General features: G+C 39.1%; 1 protein-coding gene across 1 annotated transcript in view; it reads left to right on the top strand.

Annotated features, from left to right (window-relative positions):
• Positions 1–20,243, top strand: part of SPAG16 (sperm associated antigen 16) — a 1,005,436-nt gene that overhangs the window by 705,294 nt on the left and 279,899 nt on the right. Inside the window, exon 14 of the mRNA XM_075529250.1 lies at positions 821–886. Coding sequence (XP_075385365.1) covers positions 821–886 — 66 coding nt within the window. The remainder of the gene's footprint in view (positions 1–820; positions 887–20,243) is intronic.

Genomic DNA, 20,243 nt, shown 5'->3' with positions numbered 1-20,243 from the left:
AATTATTGAATATCTGGATTTCAAAACCCATAGAAAGAACCCCACACAAGAGGCTAGAGCTAGCCTTTTAAGCTTCATCTAAAGAATTTGGATTATTTTCTTAAGACTGTTAGGCATCCCTTGAACCCTGGTGTCAAAATAAAAGGCCCCTATGTAGCTCCTTGATATAATTGATTGTGGGTTCATCTCTCTGATCATTGTTTAAACTGAGATTACAACATTTGCAGGTAATTTTAAGTCTCATTATTGTTTGGAAAAGATGAATTGAACAGGTAAATATAAAGTTTCCCTGAAACAAATGCTTATTATCTATTAAAATACGATGGTGTATGCTGTATAGCATTTTATACATGTAATGATAATGCTGAAGTCAGAAATTAAAATGCTGCCCCATAATTAAGAAACAAAAGAAATGGGGCTGCGGGTCAGAGAAAGGGTTTCTGGAACTGTGGTGGAAATGCTCTCCTGAATTCAAAAGTCCTCTACCGCAGTGTCTTCCTGCCCCAGAAAGTGCGCCTGACCCATGCCTTGAAGACCGTGCCAATTGAAAAATGTAGTAAGTGTTTACCATGAGCTCAGTGGTATAAAGCCAGGATGTAAGCATAGATTCCAGTATTTGTGCCCCATCCACAGTCTTATGTAACGCTGAGTGGTCGTTTATAAAAAAGCTAACATCTTCTAGAGTAAGCATTTATTCATTCTATTACTTGAATAAATAATTATACTGAAAGGCAAATAAACACAATTATTTTTTGACTTCGATTTTTATATTAAATGGAGTTATTTGATTTTACTTCTTTTTTTCCCCTCTTTTCCCTAGAGTAAATGTGAGCAGTCGCTTTATGGTCACATGCATTCTATCAATGACGCCACCTTCACTCCTAGGGTGAGTTGGACTCTCGCAATCAATTTCTTTAATCCTTCCAGGTACAAATTACATTTTGAGAAACAGAAATTTACGGGAGATGGTAATTTTGAAACTGGGAGCAGAAGAAAGGATGTAGATCGCATGAGAGGGAAGAGATGGCAGTCAAGTCCACGGAGCAATGAAGAAGTTTAATACACACACACACACACACACACAGGCACACACTTGTCCACTCGCAGACACAATGGACAGTGGAGGCGTGATGTAGACTCCGTCATTGTGTTCAACACTACTGAAACACACAGAGCACATTCTTCCATTTACACTTCATGAAAGTGTATGGTAGACTTGTAGATTTTAAAGTTGAATTCTAAAAAAATACCCAATGTGTTCAAAGGAAATCTGGGAACAAAAATCAGCGTAGGCAAAAGATAATTTTTTTTTCAGATCCGAATAGAGCTAGCTTGATTTGACAGCTTTTCATTTCCACATGACAAGAGTTCAGATGTGTCTTCTCATACATGGATGATATAAAAAGTGTCTTACATTTTGAGGATGCTTTTCAGATACAGATATATCAACATATCTGTATCTGTATAATCAATAGATATCTATCAATGGTATTTAGTCACAAGGATGGTTTCATCAATAATGAAGCCTGTCAAACATTTCCACTTGCTAACCTAATTGTGATGTCTCTAGAAGAGTTCAGAGCATTAAAGCAGATGGATGCATGAAATGTGTCACTTTGCATATGCAGGTAACTTGATCAGACAGATGACCTCTTGTCGCATCAAACTCCATGATGTAATTATAGCTAATATTTTCAGTTGTCTCTAATTTTTAAATTGAAAAAAACGTAATTCCAAATTTCTCTTATTTTCTTCAGTAAAGGGTAAAATGGATATATTACTTACATCTAACTTCAGAAGGTCTAAAAATCAAAACCCAAACTCACTGCTGTTGAGGTGATTCTGACTCACAGTGACTCTATAGAGCAGAACTGTGAGTATGGATTTCTGAGATTAAACCCTGGTGGGCATAGAAAGCTGCATTTGAGCCGGTCATTTTGAACGGCTGATCTTGCAGTGGGCATCCAACATGTACCCACTGTCCCTCTGTTACCACATCGTGGTCTTCTTTTCCCAACAGCTGTGTTGGGATATAATTCACAAATCCTACAATTCCTTAGTTCAGTCTCATCAAGGAGAGCTGTGCAGTTGTCACCCCATCGACTCACAACATTGTTGTCATTCTCTTACTCATCAATATTGCTTCCCGTTGCACCTTAACCTCCCCGCCAGCCCAAAGAACCACTAATCCAAGTCTCTATTGATTTACCGACCCAGATTTCATACAGGAAACATTTAAAAAACAAAAATTAACCATAATAACAACATAAAACGGGTAAAAAAAGCTAAATAGAAAAGAAAGCTTACAAAATTCAACCTAGAACGAATTTAAATGGATCCTGGGGGTTATCAAATGATGGGGTGCTGAATTTGAACCTAACCGCATCTGCAACAACATACTTCCCAATGCATTCCTTGTGAGAGCAAGGCTATTCCCATCTCTGGTCCATGGTCAGAAGGGATGCACCTGGGCCTTAATCCACGTGCATTTCTCTTTTACTTTGTTCGTTTTCTTTTCACTGAAATAGCTTTAAAATGGGTCTAAAAGAGATCAAATGACAAAATATTTAATTTTTGCCTAACTACATTTGCCGTAACCCACTTTACAATGTGCTCTGTCTGATAACAGGACTATTCAGATCCTCAAATATATCATAGCAAACAAATGCATGCTGTTTATATTTAAAATAGTATAATGAATAAAACTGGGATTAGTCAAATTGAATCTTCAATCAAAAACTAAGGGTGATATGCACTAATTACTCATGTTTTCCAGAGGAGTATGATAAATATGAGTTCCAGATGTCCAATGTCATATCAGTATGTTTAACCAGTTTTTGTTAACAGATCTTCATGTTGAAATGGGTATTAGAACACCATTCCAAAACAGCATCTCAAAGCCTCATTGAAACTTTCCATTAATTTATCTCTTTTGCACTGCCAATATGTTGTAGCTATTAAGAAGTTGGCATTTTATTTTGGTGATTACTACTCGTAGGTGAAAATATGATTACACTTTATCAAGGGCTTTGTAGAATCTGCTTTGTTCCATATGGCTGCGAAGTAATGTCAACAGTTGGCAAATATGAGTGACAACAATACAGAAGACATAGAATCTCTGAGGATGCCGCATAGTGATGCAGTTCACATTTGACTAATCCAGCAGGAAAGTTATTATAATAAATGTAGCCTACAGTGTACGTATGTATATATATATATATATATATATATATATATATATATATATATATATGAGAGATTTGAATTATTTAGTATTAGCCTAGCTAATTGTTTAATGACTTCAGGGATGTGCATTCAAGTTATATTATTCGTTAAAACTTCATTAATTTATTTAAACACAGTTTTAACAAAATGCTGAAATTTTTATTTGCCGGCATAAATGACAAATGAGTCCGTGTTATCTAGCTAGCAACCAAGAATTACAAATGTGTAATATCACACATAGTATTAATGAATAGTCCACAAGAAAAAAACCTATATAGATTGAATCTTATTTCTCACCATATTATAATAGTAGATTGCTGATACCTTTTATTTATGACTTGTTTTATGTTGGAAGGAGATGCTTATTTTGAACTTCTTTTTAAAGTAATCAATAATACAACATTTTAAGAAACTATTAAAATCTTCGAATAAAACCACTGGATAAATCAAAACCAAATGGAAACCAAAGAGAGATTACGAAATATTACAAAGTAGGAGTAAAGGAACAGCTCCCTGCTCTTCATTGTTCCTGTAGTTGGCCCTCAGTTTGACTGTGGTGGCCATTCATTTGGTCTTTCAAAGGCTGTTGCTGGTCGGCTCCTGGAGGATGGCGTGGCGGCTGAGTTTATTTCTATGTGGACATGCGAACTCTTCTAGGAAGCATGGGGTCCCAGTGGGTATGTTATGGCTGCCTGGTAAAAGCGGGTGCACGCTACAAGTTAAATCTAGCTTTCCGGTTTCCTTAAGTAAACCCTAAACAGCACTTCCACCTCACTGAAATCTGTAAACCACTGAAACTACCTCTGTCATCCTCCCAACCCTTCTCCCTTCACTTATAATGCTGTCGCACTCAGGTACTTCAGCCGGTGTTCCAGCAGGTAAGCGAGGCACTCAGTGCACGCACGTTCACCCAGCCCCGCGGCAATGCTTACCTGGAAACTTGAATGCTTTGACCCGCATCAGAGTGAATTAAGATGCAAGACAAAACTAAAGTATCAGAGTGGTTGATTTCTTTAATTCACTTGAAATCTATGATGCCAGTGTGCAAATAACTTCTTATACACGTGGCCTCACTTTGCAATTAGATTTCCCTCTTACGTTCACTTTTCTACTATGATTGTCTTTTTAAAATTTTAAAAATGTATTTGTCCTTTAGATTATCTTTATACTTTTTCTGCAAACCTGTTCTCCCTCTCACAGCCCCTCTGCTCTACAAACACTCTAGTATCCTTAAAACATTCTTTAGTTATATATATGTATAATACTTCATATTAAGTTCCCAATCTATCATAACTGCAAGCATTTTCTGCACCTCTCTCTAATAAACAGAGGAAGAGTGTATAAGAGACTAGGGCATTTACGTACTTCCATATACATGGTAAATATGCTTATGTTTCTTCTTCTTTTTAAATTTACATCGTTAATTATCCCTAGCCTTTACCTTCTTCACTTGTCTGGCAGCTTATCACACTGTGGTGGTTTGTATGCTGCTGTTATGCTGGAAGGTTTGTCCCTGGTACTTCAAAGGCCATCGAGGTCACCCCAAAGTGAACAGGTCTCGTCAAAGCTTGCAGACTAAGGACAGACAACAGAGGAGGAATATGCTGTTCACTTCTGAGGACACGAAAAAGTTTATGGACAGATTCAAAGCACTTTCAGAAAACTCATGAAAATAAAAGAACAATGTAGCCAATAGTGCTTGAAATTGAGCCCCTCAGGTCTTACGGCACTCAAAATACTACTCAGGAAGAGTTATCTTCTCAACATAGAGTCGACCAAAATGGTGTGAATAAGCAACGCTTGTGGGGGACCTTGATGTGCTAAAGGAAAAAGACTCAAAATGAGAATAAACATTGGCAAACAATGATTAATAACATGGAAGGAATGAGTCAGCCAGAGTGCAGTAAAACATCAGTGAAACACACAATATATCTACAGTTCCTTGAGGCTTGCTGTTCCCCCACTGTCATGACCCCAATCCTACCTTTCACTGCGAGTTAGACCAGAGCATGTGCACAGGGACAGATAAGAGATAAGATTCAGGACACATGGAAACCAGGGACAGGAATGGGAATGATACCAGAAAGGCAGGGGGAAGGTGGGGAAAGGAGGGGAGGAAGAGGGAACTGATCTTAATGGTCGACACTAAAACATACACTCCCCTCCAGGGGGACGAACAAGAGAAACCATGGGAGAAGGGAGACAGTGGTCAGTGTAAGATATGAAAATAATAATAATTTATAATTTATCAAGAGGTTATGAGGGTGGAGGGGGAGAGTAACAAAAGAGCTTGATACCAAGGGCTCAATAGAAAGTAAATATCTAGAAAAGAATGATGACAACATATGTACAAATATGCTGGATATAATTAATGTATGGATTGTTATAAGAGTTGTAAAAGCCTCCAATAAAATGATCTTTTAATTAAAAAACAGAAATTTGGAATGTATGAAGTATGAATCTAGGAAAATTGGAGCCTATAAAAATGTCTCTCCCAGAGGCTTCTGCACAATTCTGTGCATCAGGGCTGTGTTCTCTCTCTCTCTTTCTCTCTCTTTCTCTCTCTCTCTCTCTCTCTCTCTCTCTCTCTCTCTCTCTCTCTCTCTCTCTCTCTCTCTCTCTGTCACCTCTCTCTCTCTCTCCTCTCTCCTCTGGCTCATGTTCAGTTTACTGAACGCCTTAGGAAAAAAATGAAATTCATTAAAAAAATCAACCTTCTAGATATTAGTAAGCTAAAACTGACTGAGTTGGCTATTTTGAATCAGAAAATTGTGGGTGCATTATGTTCGCAATGACACAATCAAGAGAATGGCACTGTGTTCCTGATCAAAAGGAACATTTCAAGAACTATCTTGACATGCAATGTTTTCTGAAAAGATTGTATCTATCTGTCTTCAAAGAAATTCAATCATTATAATTATCATTGAAGTTTATGCACCAATCTTCAATGCTAGTGATGAAGAAGTTGAAGAATTCTACCAACTTCTTCAGTCTGAAATTGGTCAAAAAATAAAGATGCATTGATGATCGCTGATTGGTATGTAAAAGTTGAAAACAAAGAGGAAGTAATTCTGCTGGGAAAATATACTTGGTAAGAGAAATCAAGCTGAAGACTCCATGGTGGAATTTTGCAAGACTGATGGCTTCTGTTTCCCAAATAGCTTTCTTCAACACACAGTGGGTGACGGTACACAGGGATTTCCCCCGGTGGAATCCAGAGCAATCAAAAGGACTGCATCTGTGAGAAGAGATGATGGAGAAGCTCAATATTAGCAACTGAAACCAGGCCAGGGGGTAACTGTGGAAGGGATTGTTCATCTGTAAATGTATGTAAAAGCTAATGAAAATAAAAACAAGTTCAGGAGGGGTAAAATATGACCTTGACTCTTTTGCCCCTGAATTTTTAGAATATCTGAAGAGGAAATTTACTGCATTGAACAACTAATGACAGAAGACCCGGTGAGCTGTGGGGGGATATCAAGAACATCATTTGTGAAGAAAGTAAAAGGTTCTTAAAAAGATAGGAAAGAAAGATAATATCAAAATCATGTAAGAAGACACTCTGAAACTTGTTCTTAATCATTGAGAAATGAAGAAGTGGATTGAATGACTGATCTTGTGGAAGTAGATCACCTGGCCTTTCTTTAGAGGCTCCCCTATAGGTAGATTCAAAACTTGAACCTCTTGACTAGTATTCTAGAGTGTAAACTATTTACCCCAAACAGGGGTTATGTTAATATGCTGATCCTATATAAATACATCATAGGAATATCTTGAAAAGTGTTTGAACAGCCACCTGGGCACCAAAACCTATCAAAGTTGACACATAAAATTAATTATATGAGTCGACGTCTTGCCAACTTGGCACTGATCCACATCTCATGAAACATTACTTCATTTCCAAATAAAGATATTAATAAAGTCATACTTGACCTAACATCAGATAATGATTTTGCATAAAGACAAATGTTCACTAATCCCTTCCCCAGAGAAAGAGAGCCCTGTTTGTCTCAAAAGCTCTATCATCTTGTTGCTGTTATTTTTGAGTACTGTCAAGTCAGCTGCTACGCATACCTGCCCCATGCACAATTGAGCTGAACATTGCCCGATTCTGCACCATTTGCGCAGTTGCTATTGGCACCCATTGTTGCAGACACTGTGTCAGTCGGTCCAAAGTAACGTCCTCCTCATTTGTTCGGGCTTACTGTCTGACTCCAGAATCACGCATAGTTTATGGCATATATTTAATATTAAACATTCAGTAAATGGGCAAAGGTTTTTGGTTCAGCATTGTGTGAGTTATAATATTTGGGTTATAACAATACACAACACTCACTAGGTTAACAAGAGGAGTGTATTGTTTTAGTATTGGTGAATTTCAGAAAATGGGACAAATTCTCGCAATGATTTATCAGGTGGCAGATCCAATTTCGTGAAATGTTACCAGTTTTATCTTTCATATATGTTTCAGCTATGTCTTAGGCTACCTTCCCTCTGGATAGCATTTCGAACGAGGCAGTCTCTGGACTTACACACACTCTCTGTCTCCAAAAACACCCAAACAAAACAAAACAAAAATGCAGTTTTTCAGCCCAAACAGTAAGTGCAATCCTGCATTCCATCTTACTTTAGCGACGCGTGTCGATCACAAGACGCCAAGATTGGCAGGTGATGATTTTCTGACGCTCACCTTAGTGTCCATTTGGCTAATGGGAAAGCTGTGCAAAGTGACTGTGATTATGCTGATTAGCATATGCTAATGAATCTCATCCCTGGGGAGACTGTTTGAAACAGAAATCAGGTAGAAAGGAAAGTCAATTACAATCAAATAACATTAAAAAATAGTTTATAGCCATTTAAATGATTTGGTCTAATTGTAGATATCAGCAAGCAAAGGTAACAATAAATTTGAAATATTATTTAGTGACAAATTCAAACTAGTAGTATTTATGTGGTCAACCAGTATCTTAGATGGCTCACAAGGAACCTTGGCTTCTTGGGTTTGTTTCTCTTTGTGGTTCTTTCCTATAATTAATAAAACATGAGTGATGTGGCCCACAGAATACTACAAAAGTGATCATTATAAAGGACGTTTGCATTCCACACACTCCCCAGTCCGTCCCCGTCCTCACCGCCACTGCTGTGCGTGCCCATTAGGGCGTCCACGGTGTCAGTCTCTGTCGTGGAGGGTCTTTCTCTTTTTCGCTGACCCTCTACCCTGTGCTTTCCTCTCGAAGCTGCTCCCACTGGGTAGCGTTTTAAAAGTGCACGAGGCAATGTTTCACCACACTCACTAGTGAGGAAGGTTTTGACTGCTCTTTTCCCAAGAGAGGGCTGTTCATTCTGCAGGCAGTCCGTGGTAGATTTGGTAGTCTGAAGCAGTACCATAAGCCAAAGGCAGCTATTATGTATGCTTCATTCATTCTTATTCATTATCGAGATTCTCCAGAGGAGGCCATTGAAAATGCCGCAGCTTAGGTCAGACACTGGGAGAAAGGCAGGGATTCTGATTTCCTTAAAGAGTTACACATTTGGAAACTCACAGGAGAAGTTCAGTTCTGTCCTACAAGGTCACCATGGGTTAGAATTTGCTCATTGGCAGTTGTTTGACATTTGGGTTTCGCCCAAGCACGTTTTCAGCTCCCAGAGTAACATCGTTCCTTTTTAAAGATCCTTTATAGTATATTGGCCAAACGAAACACACTATTTGATTTTTTATCTGTTGCTTTATGAATGTTGATTGTGGATCACTCGAAGAGCTATATCTTAAGCCCCGGGCAAATGGAAGGAATGGAAACTTTCTGTCAATAGGTCTGTGATGCCAGCTGTGGGATCATCTTGGAGCAGATTCTACAACTCCAGATTACTCATCGTATGACTGCAGCCCCAGCCCGTTTGATTTACTTCATGGGGGATTTCTGATCCACATATAACAAATGTTAGCGAGAGCTGACACGTTATAAAACATTCACGTTTTATTTCATTTTTTATAACGATGTATACTATCTGTCAACTTGTGAAGGGGTGGAGTCTAGCCTGAACCATTATGGTACTTTGGGAGTCGGGTACTAGAGAAACAGATCATAAAGATGGGGAGTAGATGCTTATTTCACCTCTGCTTCAGGTTGTCTTTTCCTCTTTGGCTAGCCAGGAGTCAGACATGGCCAGGCAGTTTACTGGGTTCTTTTCTGGAAAGAATATGGGGTTAAATTTTTGATTATTTTATTTGGTTATTGTCTTTGGTTATTCCTGTTTGAAACAGAGAAAATGAGTGTGATTAATGTATATTTTGAGGTCGGGGGCTAAATCGCCAGTTGAATTTCTCAGAGACCATGCTGCTTACTAAAAATGACTGACAAAAGGTCAAAATGGCTGACACAAAGCCTGGCCCTGGCTTGGTTCAGTCAGAGGCCTAAGGCCATATTTCCTATCAATGGAACCATTTGGGTTAAGATAAGATAGATACCAATTGAACTTGATTGTGATTGAGTTCAGGATATGGCACTACTAGATTTATACTGTTGTCTTCTGCCTATTGTTATTGATAAAATGATTATTTGTATGTAAAAATAGAAAGTTTGTAAAACTACTTGCCTTCAGCCATTAAATTGGAATTTAAGTGGGTTAGGACAACCTTCAAAGAAGACTCTAAAAAGTTAAGCCCCACCTTGTGCTTTGGAGCACTCAGGGCATTTGTATTCAAAGAGACTTGCCTAGGGGGCTGTTGACAGACTGATGGAAAAAGAACTTTGGCTTTTTGAATTTTGAACTACTGGTTTGTGCCCGGGGCTGAAAAAAAATTGAAGCCACAGAAGGAACTCTACACTCTAGGACTTAACTGTTAAAGGTAGACTTCAGCAGGCTGAAATGCTGGTTGGTGACCACATGGGTCAACCAGTTGAGTGGAAGTGAGAGAAATGCAGCAAAAAAAGAAAGAAATGCAACAATAAAGAGATGGGTTGAGTCTAACCATCAATCAGGTCATAGCCAATGACACCTCGTGTGGGCCTGGCCTTCTTCAGAGGATTCTGAGAACTCCTGTATTCCTCCCTGGGAGAGGGTCTCTCACCCCCCCCCCCAAACACACACATATGCACGCACGCACAAGCACACACACTCACTTGCTTCAAGACATTCCTGATGATAGGCTAGACTCCTCCCCTTCACAAATCTGTAGATTGTGCAACTATCACATATATAAATACACATGTAAACACATGTGTCATTAATATAAGAACAGAAATAATTTGTGTAAGTGAAAAGCCATCTTTAACATTGAAAAAAATACACATTCTTCAGTATTGCTTGAAATTATAGGTATGTATAACTTAGGTAATTTTGAAACAATAACTTTTAAACTGTCCCAAGCTAAAAACATCCTATTTTAAAATATTTTCTGGTTCAAATTTACAAGTTGCCAATGGCATAATTTATATATATATATACACACACCTGAGTACTTTTTTCCATGTGTGTTGCTGTTGTTAGGTGTTGCTGAGTTGGCTCTGACTTACAGCAACCACAGACTGAAACCTGGCTAGGTCCTGCCCCAGCCTCCCCACTGTTTGCAAGTTTAAGCCCCTTGTTGCAGCCACTGTGCCAGTCCATCTGGTCTAGGGCCTTCCTCTTTTCACTGCCCCTTCACTTTGCCAAGAAGGATATCACTCTCCAAGGCCCTGTCTCTCCTGACAGCATGTTTCCAGTGCGTGAAACAAATCTGGCCATCCTGTAAGTATTAGCCATCCCATTCACACCCCAGCCCTGCTCTGCAGATTCAAATCCTCTCCGGTTAGCTGGCATGTGATCATTGATTTCTAAAATTAAGGTGGAAATTTTCTTCCTACATAACCTGCTCTTGTCATCCAATACATTTTTTTGAAATAGAATAGTTATGAAAAAGTATTTCATCTTTTTCCTATCTGTAATTGAGGTTTTTCTCTATTATCAATCCTCTTTAGAATATTTAAAAGCTTTTATCTTGTATTTATAAAAATTTACTCTACTTTTGCTTCCTGATAGGTTTCACATTCCAGCTCAGTCATTTTCTGAAAAATTCTCACTGAAGATTCCGAGACTATTCCAAGAATATCCCACTTTGCGGATAAACAGGCTTCCTCTCTAAACTTTTGCATAAAATACTCGATCTTCCATAGGCCCAAACAGCTTTTGGATAGGCTCTTCATTTATCAGATTTTCAACTTTCTTGACTTTCCATATCCTGTGAATGTTAAAGTTACTTAATTCACACATTATTTCTTTTACTTAAAAAGCCAATGGCATGCTGACTAAAATATTTGTTTCCTTCTTTGGGACCCTGTTTACCATTCACAAGGCACATAATTCTGTACAAATCACTTAGCTACCCTGTAAAAAGTATGTTCAAAAACAGTGAATATTTGACAATACAGGTAATGTGTTTAACATAATACCTGACCACTATATAATGCTATTATTAATACTGTGCTTACTGTTATTGGAATTATTTTTATTCCTACTATTATTGTTATTATTAGTGGAGTTGATAATTATCTCTTTCTAGATTTTTATGTTTATACATAACAGTAACTGATGGAATATATACGCAAATAAAAGGCTTTCTGTAATTAGTTATATCCCATTACATAATTTTAATTCAATATAAATATTGTAGATCTAATATCACTATATCTACATCTACATTTACATCTCTATCTCTTTATCTATATCTACATCTACATTTATATCTGTATCTATCTCTAAAATGCCAGAATAAAGATACAAAAATAATATTCTAATGTTATTCTAAGCAATACATTGTGGAACTATGCTAAACTTGATTTAAAACACATCATTAGGAGTATTTTGTTTCTATCATATAAAATATAGCATTTAATATTAGGCAGTCCAGAATTTTAATTATATTTCCATATGTTACCTACTTTTCCAGTGTGTGGATATGAATTCATTAATGAATATTTTTTTCTTTAAATTAAGGGTGCACAAATACCTGCAACTTCTATCCTTCTACCTTTTTAGCAAAATATATAGGTTTTCTGAAAGTCTGACTTTTTGTTTTCTATCCACGCGCAAACAAGAAGTTACTTAGTACAACAGGCCATTTTATATAAAAAATGTAAATAACAATTAGGTCATTCAGCCATTGATCCTCTGAAGGACAAATGATGTCAGGCAGTACTTATATACACACAAAAATTTCAATTTTGTTTACTTCTTCAGCAATCCAACTTGATGTCAGCTACCATTTATCAGGACCAATAATATTGATATTTAATGTCAGTTCTTATTCATTACTATGCATCGAGGATGCATAAGTCAAAACTTTTAGATGTGCAGAAACTAAAGCAGGTTCAGTCTCTCTAGGGAAAATGGAACTCAAAACACAATCGAATATTAAGAGATTTATAGCATACCATTTTGATTTCATATAATATTTGAATTATTTCACTATGCCTACATATGTAAACTTTCTATCTTTTAAAATCACCATATAAGACACAATATTTTCAGCTATATTTTATGAAACAGCCTCCTTTCCCTACAACTTCACAAAGAAAATAATTTCTTGTAGAAGCAGAAACCACTAATAACAGCAACAAAAGAAAAGAATGACAATTTGTATGAGCAGGTGAGGCTCTATGACAACCCAGAAATTGTTAGCTTTCTTAGTTATTTACAGACTTAAATTTCTGAAAACAAAACAAAGAAAAGAAAGAGAGGTGAGGCTCTATCAACTTAGCACTTTAAAAACAGTTGTTTTGTAGAAAGCAAATGTTTTGAGAATGATGATGGTAACAAATGTACAAATATGCTTGACACAATGGATATATGTATGGATTGTAATACGAGTTGTACGGGCCCCAGTAAAATGTTTTTTTAATAGTTGTTCTAATTTATTACTGAATGTGTAGACCTACAAACTTGGTTTTCTTTTCTTTTTGTTGTTAAATAAATCCCAAAATCAGATAGGCTGTTTCTTGTGTTTATAACTTTACTTGTTGATTCTATGGAAATTGGGAGGACCACGATGAGATCATATTTCCTGAGATCCTGTCTTTGAGATGTTAGATGAATAATTAATGTCTACAAGTAAAGATAATCACTGTGATTACTAAGATGTTCCAAACCCAAGCCATGCAAATTTTCTATGGCTCCTTTGCATGAGAAAACTGGACAATAGAAACAGGTAACCTGAAGAAGAATTGATGCATTTACACTAAGGTCCTGGCAAAGAATATTGAATAAAAAATTAACATCCAGAAAATGAAACAATCTGCCTCGTAGGAAGTAGAATGTAGAATCAAAATGTATTTTAGGTGCAAGCATGGCGAGACATAGTTAATGTGGACATCTCATCAGGAGGGATCAGTGTCCCTGGAGAAGAATACGATGCTTCAGGAGACGGTATCAAAAATAGGAAGATCCTAAATTAAATATAGTGACACAGTGGCTGTAAGGCATTCAAAGGATGGCCCAGGTCTAAGCAACATTGTGTCTATTATACCTCGAGCCACTAGGAGTTGAACCCATCTCAACAGACACTAGCAACAGTACCAGCGCTCTTGAATGAAACATGTTTTAGGTCACTTTAGAGTAAGCCCACAGCATTATCTGGGGCTTCTCAAATGTTTATTTATACAAAAAATGCCCTTACTGTGAGATGTGTAATCGAGTACTTTGGGTGAGTAATACCTTCATTTTTTTTTTCTTGCCCACAACTTCTTGGCACAATTCTTGAGATAGAATTTGATCACTGACTATTAACAGATGTCAGAAAGTCACTCTGTAAGACCTGAAGGGGCATTCAGACAGACCCAGGTACAACGATGGTCTCTACGGCATATCAGATTAATTGTATATTAGGGAAAATAAAATATTAATTTTAAATGTATTATATTTTAGAGAACCCTGATGACTGTTTTGGTTATATGGCTCCCTAAAATAGTCCATATATTTATTGCTCTTATAAAAATTAATTTCAATGCTGAGAATATTTAGCCATTGAACTTGAGATCGTACAGAGTGCTGACGTCTCAGTAAGACAAAATTTACAACATAAAGATGTTCTAAATTGCATGAAAGTGCACAGATACCTAAATTCATACATTTCTTTTTGGCTATGATGACTTGATTCATTCTAAATTTGCATGTGGTTTAAAATTTGTGAAAACCTACATGTATGATTAAACAGCATGAATTCTTTAAAGAGGGTGTCTTACTATGATAATGTTTAACATATCAGATCTTGTCTGATACATAACTAAAGACAAATATATATACTATACATACAGTATATGCTTATAGTTAAATATTCAAGTATAAGCCAACCCGCATATCAGCACCTAATTTTACCACAAAGAGTGCATTAGCGCTGATGACACACACAACTATCCTCTAGTTCTTTGGTGCTTCCTTCATCCCATTGTCATGACCTCAGTTCTACCTTACAAATCGGATTAGACCAGAACATGTACACTGCTACAGATAAGAGCCTGCAGCACAGGGAATCCAGGATAGATAAACCCCTCAGGGCCCACATGGAGAGTAGGGTGGGGGAAAAAAGGAGGAACCAATCACAAGGATCAATCTAGAACCCCTCCCAGGGAAATGAATAACAGAAAAGTGGGTGAGGGGCAACAGAGGGTGATGTAAGATATGGAAAAAATAATCTATAACTTATCAAGGGTTCATGTAGGCAGATGAACAGGGGAGGTAAGTGAAAGAAATGGGAGTGGATATCAGAGGCTCAAGTTGGAAGAGAATGCTTTGAAAATAATGATGGCAGCATATGTGCAAATGTGCTTGACACGCTGGAGGAATATATAGATTGTGCTAAGAGATGTAAGAGCCCCCAATAAAATAATTTTTTAAAGTGCTGAAAAACTTGGCTTATACATGAGTATATATGGTACATTAAATTCCTCAAAAAGATAATTACATGAAAATGTGATGATCAAATTTAATATAATTTCCCCCCATTTCTCTATTTCTTTATTGACTAGTCATCATCTGGTGGCTAGCATGTTACTGTGATGCTGGAAGCCATGTAATAGGTTTCAGTGCACTTCCAGACTACAGCCATAAAAGGAGGATGGAAAAGTGGTCTACTTCTGGACAATTAACCACTGAAGACAGCTATGAACAGAAGCAGAGCATCATCTGATGCAGTGCTGGAAGATGAGCTGCTCCGTTTGGAAGGTTATCCAAAAACCACTGGGAAGAGCAGACCCCTCCAAGTCAGTCAAATGTGCTGACCGATGCTTTCCAGATGGGACAGACCAACTCGATACCGATACCCAGGGATTGCCCCCTCGGATGCATCCTGTTCAATTAGGAAAGTGGTGGGAGGTGCCATTTATTACATCATTCTTCCTTTTAAGGAGCAAGAGGGATCTCTGTGCCCAGTGCACCCAGGACCCCCTGAGGGACCCTGGACAAGAGGGAAACTGTTGCTTCAACCCTGAAGCAGCCCAGAGTATTCTACCGGTAGTAGAGGCAGCGGGGGAACATGGTCCCCAAGCAATTTACAAACCTTTCACCCTAACTGAACTCAAGCAAATTAAAAGTGACTTGGGCAGTTACTCTAACAAACCCAACAGTACATAGGACACTTCCAGCACCTCACCCTAGCCTGTGATTTAACCTGGAAAAATGTCGTGATCGTACCAGGACAGACCATGACGGATTTTGAGAAAGAACGTGTGTTCAAAGGTGCCAGAAAGTTTGCAGAGGAATTGCATGTGATGAATGAAAAATACCCTGTAGGGGAAACTGCTGTACCCTTCACAGACCCTGTGTGGAGTTACAGTGAGCCTCAGCACAAGTGGGCACGGGAACATTTTCTGATGTGCATCACGGGTGGACTAAAGTCAGGCAGGCAAAAGGCCATTAATTATGCCAAGGTGACAGCGATTCACCAGGGACCTACCGAGTCTCCTGCAAGCTTCTTAGAGAGGCTAAAGGAAGCCCTAAAGAATCATACTGCTTAGATATTGACTCCTATGAGGGGCAAGTCTTGCTCAAGGACAAAGTCCTCACCCAGGCTGCACAGGACACTTGCAAGACAGTCCAAAAACTAGTGCAAAGGCCTGAAGGAGCTACTTTGGAGGAGATGGTTGCTTGTGCCAACACGGCTTTTTACAATAGGGAGCAGGAAAGCGAGGCTCAAGCCAGGGAGAAGGAGGAAAGAAAGGACATTAGGCATGCCCAGATATTAGCTGCACTCAATAGCCGATGCCTGTCGAATGCCTCCCAGGTTTCCCAGACTTTTAAACCAGGTACCAAGTGCTACATTTGCCGGCAACCGGGTCATTGGGCTAGGAACTGCCCTGACCGGAACGAATCTCCTCAGACGCCATGCTTCCATTGATTGCAGACTGGCCACTGGGCTGTCCTCTGTCCTAAGGCCCAAAACCTGGAGGGGAGGCACCCACAGGCCAGCTGGCAGCTGACAAGGGAGGAGGAGAATTGAAAGCACCTGGTATGGACGGCCCAGCAGCAAGAGCTTCCTAGTGATACCTGAATGTCCAGCTCGTCTCATAGGTCGAGACCTGCTGTCCAAGCTGCACACCTGCAGTTATCGGACCTCATCCAGGTCCCTCTACAGCTTCCAGTTGTTCCTCACAGTGGAGGAGCCTCAGATTCCCCCACAGGAACCGTGGGAACAGATGGATACTCCTGTGAGCCACTGGATGGTCTGAGGATGATATTTCATCACCATCCCAGGACAGATGAAGGCTGCACAGATAAGTCTACCTCAAACCCCTCACAGCCTTTAGGCCAGTGAATACCTTTCCTCCGTTCCTGTGTTCACAATGACCAAAGTCTGTGACACTAACCTAACTTCAAGGGCGCTGCCACCTTACAATCTTACCCATGTCTCAGTTAATCTGTTCACCTGTTGTTTGTTTGTTTTCCAGTTCTCAGGTTACAAAGGCCTCTAAACCTAGTGTGCCAGCTTCAGGACCACCGCCTCCAGAAAAACCCACCACGACCTTATCTATCCTGGGCTCTTAATGGACAACCCCTTCTAACAGAGTAGGAAGGGTATGGACCCAAAACCCCACTACGCCCTTTTGTCAGCAGGAAGCAGCTAGAGATGTCGTCGTCCAGTACCCCAAAGATTTGGGTCCATATCTCTTCAGGGGGGAATGTTAGGTAGCTTAGCCTAGGGAACTGGGAAGTCCATTACGCATGCCCTGGGGAGCCAGCAAAAGACAAAAGCTGGATTTTCCCGCCGGTGGGCTTGGATGGGCGTTACATCTGGATCAGCCCACCTGGGCCAGGTGATTGCAATTCAGCCAATGGGATCGACCTGGGGTCGTTCACCACACCTCCCCTGGGAACCTTTAAAAGGCAGGGACCTGAAGGGAGAGGCGCTCTTGGGCTCTTGGGCTCTTGGGCTCTTGGGCTCTTGGTCTTTTGGATTGTCTTGCTTGGTGGTCTTGTCGTCTTCGTGGGAGGAGAGAGATCCTTGCGTGACCTGGGGCAGTCTCTGCCAGGCTGCATGGTCAAAGGAATCTTATGGGTGCCGCGTAAAACCTGATGCTTCTTTGAACTTTCATTAAATTCACTTGGATCACGAAAAAAAAAAAAATGTGCTGACCGAAAAGGAGCAAAGCTTTCCGGGTCTTCATTTGATGATGAAGCAGGACTCAACATGAGAAGCAGCACCCATGACATCCACTAATAATTGGAGTATCGAATGCACAAAGGATGAACCTAGGAAAATTGGAAGTCCTCAAAAAATAAGATGAAATGCATAAAGATTGATATCTTAGGTACTATGATCTGGTGGCATAGAGGTTACACCTTGGGCTGCTAACTGCCAGCTCAGCAGTTCAAAACCACGAGCCATGCTGTGGAAGAAAACTGTGGCTTTCTACTCTCGTGAACAGTCCCAGTCTCAGAAACCCGCTGGGTAGTTATGAATGGAATCAAGTCCATGGCAATGACTTTGAATTTGAAGGATCTAAGTGCAATAGTATTGGCCATTTTGAATAATAGAATCATATGATTTATTATCTCAGGAACGGTATCCAACGAAATGGCATCCCATTCATCCTCAAAAAGAACATGTCAAGATCCATCTTAAAAAGCAAGGAAGTTTCAGATATACAAGCAAGATTAGTTAATTAATTAAGAATAATTAATCATGTGAAAGTTGGAAGGATCAATAATTGAAAATTATAGGCCTGATGATAGACACAGAACTGGAGATTGTGGAACCGGATTTTGCAAATCTAATGACAACTTCCTTGCAGATACCTTTTTTTCCAACCACAGAAATGGCTACTGTGCAGGTGGATTATCTGTGATGATATTCAAGGAAGGAAATTGACTACGTCTGTGGGAGAGATGATGGAATTCAATATCCTGAGCCAAAACAAAGTCAGGTACTAACAGTGGAATAGACAATCAATTGCTCTTATTTAAGATCAGGTTGAAAATGAAGTCCACAAGAGCCAAAATACAGCTTTGACTATATCTCCTGAGGATCTATATATGTCAAGAGTAGATTTGGTTTGTGGAACAATAATGACAGAAGATGAATTGTAGGATGATATCAAGAATATTCATACATGAAGAAAGCAAAAGGTCATTAAAAAGACATGAAAAAAAGAAAATGGCAAAGTGGGTGTCAAAAGATTCTGAAATTTGCTCTGAATATAGATTAGCAAGTTAGTGGGAGACATGACGAAGTGAAGGAGCTGAAAACGAAGTTTGAAGGGGAAGCTCCAGAAACTAAAGGATTATAGTGAAATATGCAAGGAACTGAAGTTAAAAGCCTGAAAGCAAAGCAATGTCACTATTTCCCAAGCTGATAGGACTAAAGAAAAATTAAAGCCTCAAAGTGAACACATTGGCAGATGCTATGGTCTCGTAACAAGGTGGGCTTATCCATGGGTCATTGTGCATGCAGAACAAGGGCATCTGGCGTGGCTTGCCATCAGGAAAGGTCGGTGTCAAGGTTGCATCCAGTCATCATACTTATTCAATCTGTGCCCCGAGCAAATAATCAGAGAAGCTCGGTTATATGAAGAAGAATTTGGTATCAATTTGATAGGCAGATGACACAGCTCGCTGAAAATGAGCACTTGAGACAGTTGCTGATGAAGATCCAGGAATGCAGCCTTCAGTATGGTAAAGAACTCAATGTAAAGAAAACTAAAACCCTTACGACTAAAGTGATAGAGAACATTGTCGTAAATGGAGAAAAGTGGAAAGTTTTCAATGATTTCATCTTACCTGAATCTGCAATCAATTTTCATGGAAGCAGAAGGCAAAAGATCAAATGAAATAGGACTGGGCAAGTCATCTGCGAAAGAGCTCTTAGAAGTGTTGAAGAAAAAGGGTGATACTCTGAGGACTAAGATGTGCCAGATCCAAACCAGGATATTTCCAATCGCTTCATAGGTATGTGCAATCTGGATATTAAACAAGGAAGACTGGGCAGAATGAATGCATTTGGATTAATATGCTGGTGGCTATAACAAGAATCTCAGACATAAAAAGTAATTTGAGGAAGCACGGTACCGGACAGTATTTCATTCTGTTGTGCATAGGCTCATGTGGGGATGTAACAGATTCAATAGCACCTAGCCACAATAACACAATCATTCGCATAACTTTTACTCTGTTTCAGCCCATTGTTCCAGCCACTATGTCATTCCCTCTCACTGCCAGTCTACCCCTCTTCTTGCTGATCCTCTACTTTACCAAGTGTGTTGTTTGTTTGATTGTTTGTGTGTTTGTTCTCAGTGAGAGACTTATTCCTCCTGGCGACATATCCAAACTACCTGAGATGAAATCTTAGCATCTTTACTTCTAGGAGGGTTCTGGCTATACTTCTCCAAAAGCATATTTATTAATTATTTTAGCACTCCACGGTACATTTCATATTCTTCCACAACAGCATCATTCAAAGGCATCAATTCTTCTGCAACACTGTGTCATTTCATCTCGTCCAGACCCTTCCTTCCTCTTTTGTCCCAATCACATTCTCATAATATTGCTCCCCA

This window comes from Tenrec ecaudatus, chromosome 13 (assembly GCF_050624435.1).
Source record: "Tenrec ecaudatus isolate mTenEca1 chromosome 13, mTenEca1.hap1, whole genome shotgun sequence".
In the NCBI taxonomy this organism is placed as follows: domain Eukaryota; kingdom Metazoa; phylum Chordata; class Mammalia; order Afrosoricida; family Tenrecidae; genus Tenrec; species Tenrec ecaudatus.
Note: the sequence above shows the minus strand (reverse complement) of the source record. Positions and strands in the feature narration are given on the sequence as shown.